Source organism: Fulmarus glacialis, unplaced genomic scaffold, assembly GCF_000690835.1.
Source record: "Fulmarus glacialis isolate BGI_N327 unplaced genomic scaffold, ASM69083v1 scaffold23800, whole genome shotgun sequence".
Taxonomy (NCBI): Eukaryota; Metazoa; Chordata; class Aves; order Procellariiformes; family Procellariidae; genus Fulmarus; species Fulmarus glacialis.
In genome coordinates this window covers 80,772-83,535 of record NW_009188825.1, presented here as the reverse complement: position 1 = coordinate 83,535, position 2,764 = coordinate 80,772, and the positions used below count along the sequence as shown (strand labels likewise).

General features: G+C 42.3%; 1 protein-coding gene across 1 annotated transcript in view; it reads right to left on the bottom strand.

Moving 5' to 3' along the window:
- Positions 1-144: 144 nt before the first annotated feature.
- The window catches only part of CTNNA1 (catenin (cadherin-associated protein), alpha 1, 102kDa), a 47,896-nt gene continuing 45,276 nt past the window's right edge, over positions 145-2,764 (bottom strand). The window contains exon 11 of the mRNA XM_009579971.1: positions 145-740. Within this exon, the coding sequence (XP_009578266.1) occupies positions 453-740 (288 nt within the window). The 3' untranslated portion in view covers positions 145-452. The remainder of the gene's footprint in view (positions 741-2,764) is intronic.

The following is a 2,764-nucleotide window of genomic DNA, read 5'->3' as shown; positions in this document are numbered from 1 at the left end:
ACATACAATACTTTAATTTTTTTTTATTTTTTTTTTTTTTTGAGTGAAAAGATCTAATTTTCCTCTCTTGATCACAATGAAAAACTGCAGTCTCTGAGTAGCATGATTCAACTATTAGTGTTAACCGTTAGTGTTACCGTAAAATCCTCTTTGGTTATAGAATATTTTATTTAAAGCAAGATTATACAAAATAATTTTCCGCTAGAAATACACCCCTGAAATCTAAAAGCAATCTAAATTAACACACTTCCGCAGGCTGAAGCTATACTGATAGGACTTATAAATTTGAGTATTTCCCCACACAATCTAAACAAAGTTATCAAAATTATATTAAGTAAATACATTTTGAGGAATAGTAAACTTTTGAAAAATCCTTAGAATATTAAAAGTAGAGTTCTGGAAGTAGCAGTAGTGGGCTAGAGAAAAAAAATAACCAAGACAGAGACCTCTCTTTAAATACTCTCCATCGCCTTGAATTCACTGAGAGCCTGCACCGGGTTAACGTGTTTCTTCTGGGACGCTCTCTTGATTTTAGTTTGGGTTTCGTCTTGTTTCTCCCTCTTGACCAGGGGTTTCTTCTCCGGAGCCTTCATCTTCCAAGAGACGGCGGGAAGATTGAGCGAAGCCATGCCCTGGGACTTCTGGTACTTGGTTGATGCCACGTAGGAAGCCTTCACGGTTTGCACCACCGCGTTCATCAGGTTCTTGGCTGCTTGGATAAGGGACATGGCACTGTCCACCTGCCAAACGGTAACATGCGAGCGTTACACGCCATAAAACCCACACAAATACAGTATTCCAGAAAACATGATAGTCCTGGGGTGTAAAAGCACTCGAAAACAGATTTTTCTGGGTTTTCTTTTGAAATCTGAGGTTCCAAATTCAAGGCAGTATTTTTGTCTGGACACTAAGTGGTAAAAACCTGACTTGTGCCACCAAAAAAAAAAGTGCAATGCTTGCCCATGATCTGTGCCTTTTCCTTATTAATGGCAATCAGAAAGATTTGTATGCTACTGTTTGCTTTTGTGACTAGGCTTTAACAGTAGCTTATTCTCTAATGAAATTAATAAAGCTGTAGTAATATCTTAATCACCGATAATAAATATTTAAATCACCCTAGGATATTAAGTTGTGTTAGAAAGGAAGGAACGCAACTGCACCTTCAGCCAGACCTGGAGCCCTTTCCCAGGTTCCTGATTTACAAGAACATTAAAATGAGAAAAAAATGGCATTTGCCGAAGCTTTAGCGCATGGCAGAGATGAAGAGCTGAAAATGGGGCAGCGTGGAAGAGAGAGGGGAGGACCACTGAGGTGACCCCACTTCTCTGGGTGGGACCTCCGGCCTGTGAATGCCCAACGGTCTGGGCCGGGTCTCGGGCAGGATTTCTGCATCTCTGCTAAGCTTACACAAGAGCTCAGCTGCCTCTACACACTTAAATTCCAGCGTTGTAGACATCTAAGGAAGGTTTTGGGAAAAACCTCGAAGCCATTGCTTATCTAGCAGCAAAACAAATTGAGCAGGAGGCTGGTAGCTTCCTTTCCATCACGCTGTGTTTTGAGTACCACAACGGCAGATCTGATCTGCGCCCTCCAGCAAACCAGTGTCATCTGCTTTCCTCGCCCCAATCATCACGGTGGAAAACACTTTCATTGCATTTGACTATTTCCATGAATCTTCACAGCAGGAAGAATCGTATTAAATGCAATGAAAGCAACGAGGTACTTTTCTAAATGAATTGTCAGATTGCTTAGGGTGCAAGCTCTTACTGCCTTGGTTATAGCTCTGCTTTCACAAGATTTCTGCCGTATACGGATGGGGGAGGATATTAATGTTGAAGAGAATTTTACTTTTAGACAGGTGAAGTTCCTGGACTGGCAGAGGTCTTCATCTGATAATCTGATAGAAGCTTAACACTACTACTGGCAGTATTTAGCCCCAGTGGACAGACTCGTGGAGAACAGATAAAGCCAGGATATTAGACTACAGATGCCAGCCTGTTCATATAACTAATTTATGGCAGAAGGGTATGTAAATTCTGAAGACACTGAATAACTGCAGTAAAACCCTGGAGTACGTATTATTGCATAATGACACATCTACTTCTTTGACAGCACGATGCCTTCAGCCTTCCAGCTAATAGGACATCAGGCATGCAACAGAGACGCACAGCAACACGTTTCATTACATCTCATCACTCGGCTCCGCTGTGCTGGAAATCTGAGCGTGTGGGACTGGCAGCAGTAGGAGGTGCAGCAGAGAAGCCTGTCTCTCCTGCGAAGGTGCTAAGCTTATGCAAGTGTGGTCCATCACCACCACTGCTTCTGCAGCAGGTTGCTGCAGACCTCCCTCAGTTGCTGCTGTCCCGAAGCACTCATTCTACAATTCTAGCTTGTTTGCGGGGAAAAAGATGTTCTAATATGTTTAAGCATTTGAAATATCTAAATGGCAGAAGGTGGTAAGTTTTTTTCCATTTGCTTTTAAGGATTCAGATGGCAATATTGGATTGTCAGCCATTTCTGTCCCTTCTTCAAACCTCCTACCTCAGTCATGACATGGATGGGCAAAAGCACCAGTGATCAAACATACCCATCTAGGGCAAGGAAGAATATGCCAGAAGAAATTAAGAATTTAGCTCTACTTCCCTCCCCCCAAATATCCGTCCTATAGATTCCTCTTAGGAGGAAGCATTTCATGAACTACAGTGAAAAAATTATTTGCTAAGTAATGGCTAGAATAAGGAAGCAGGCTGGCCTACGGCAGCGT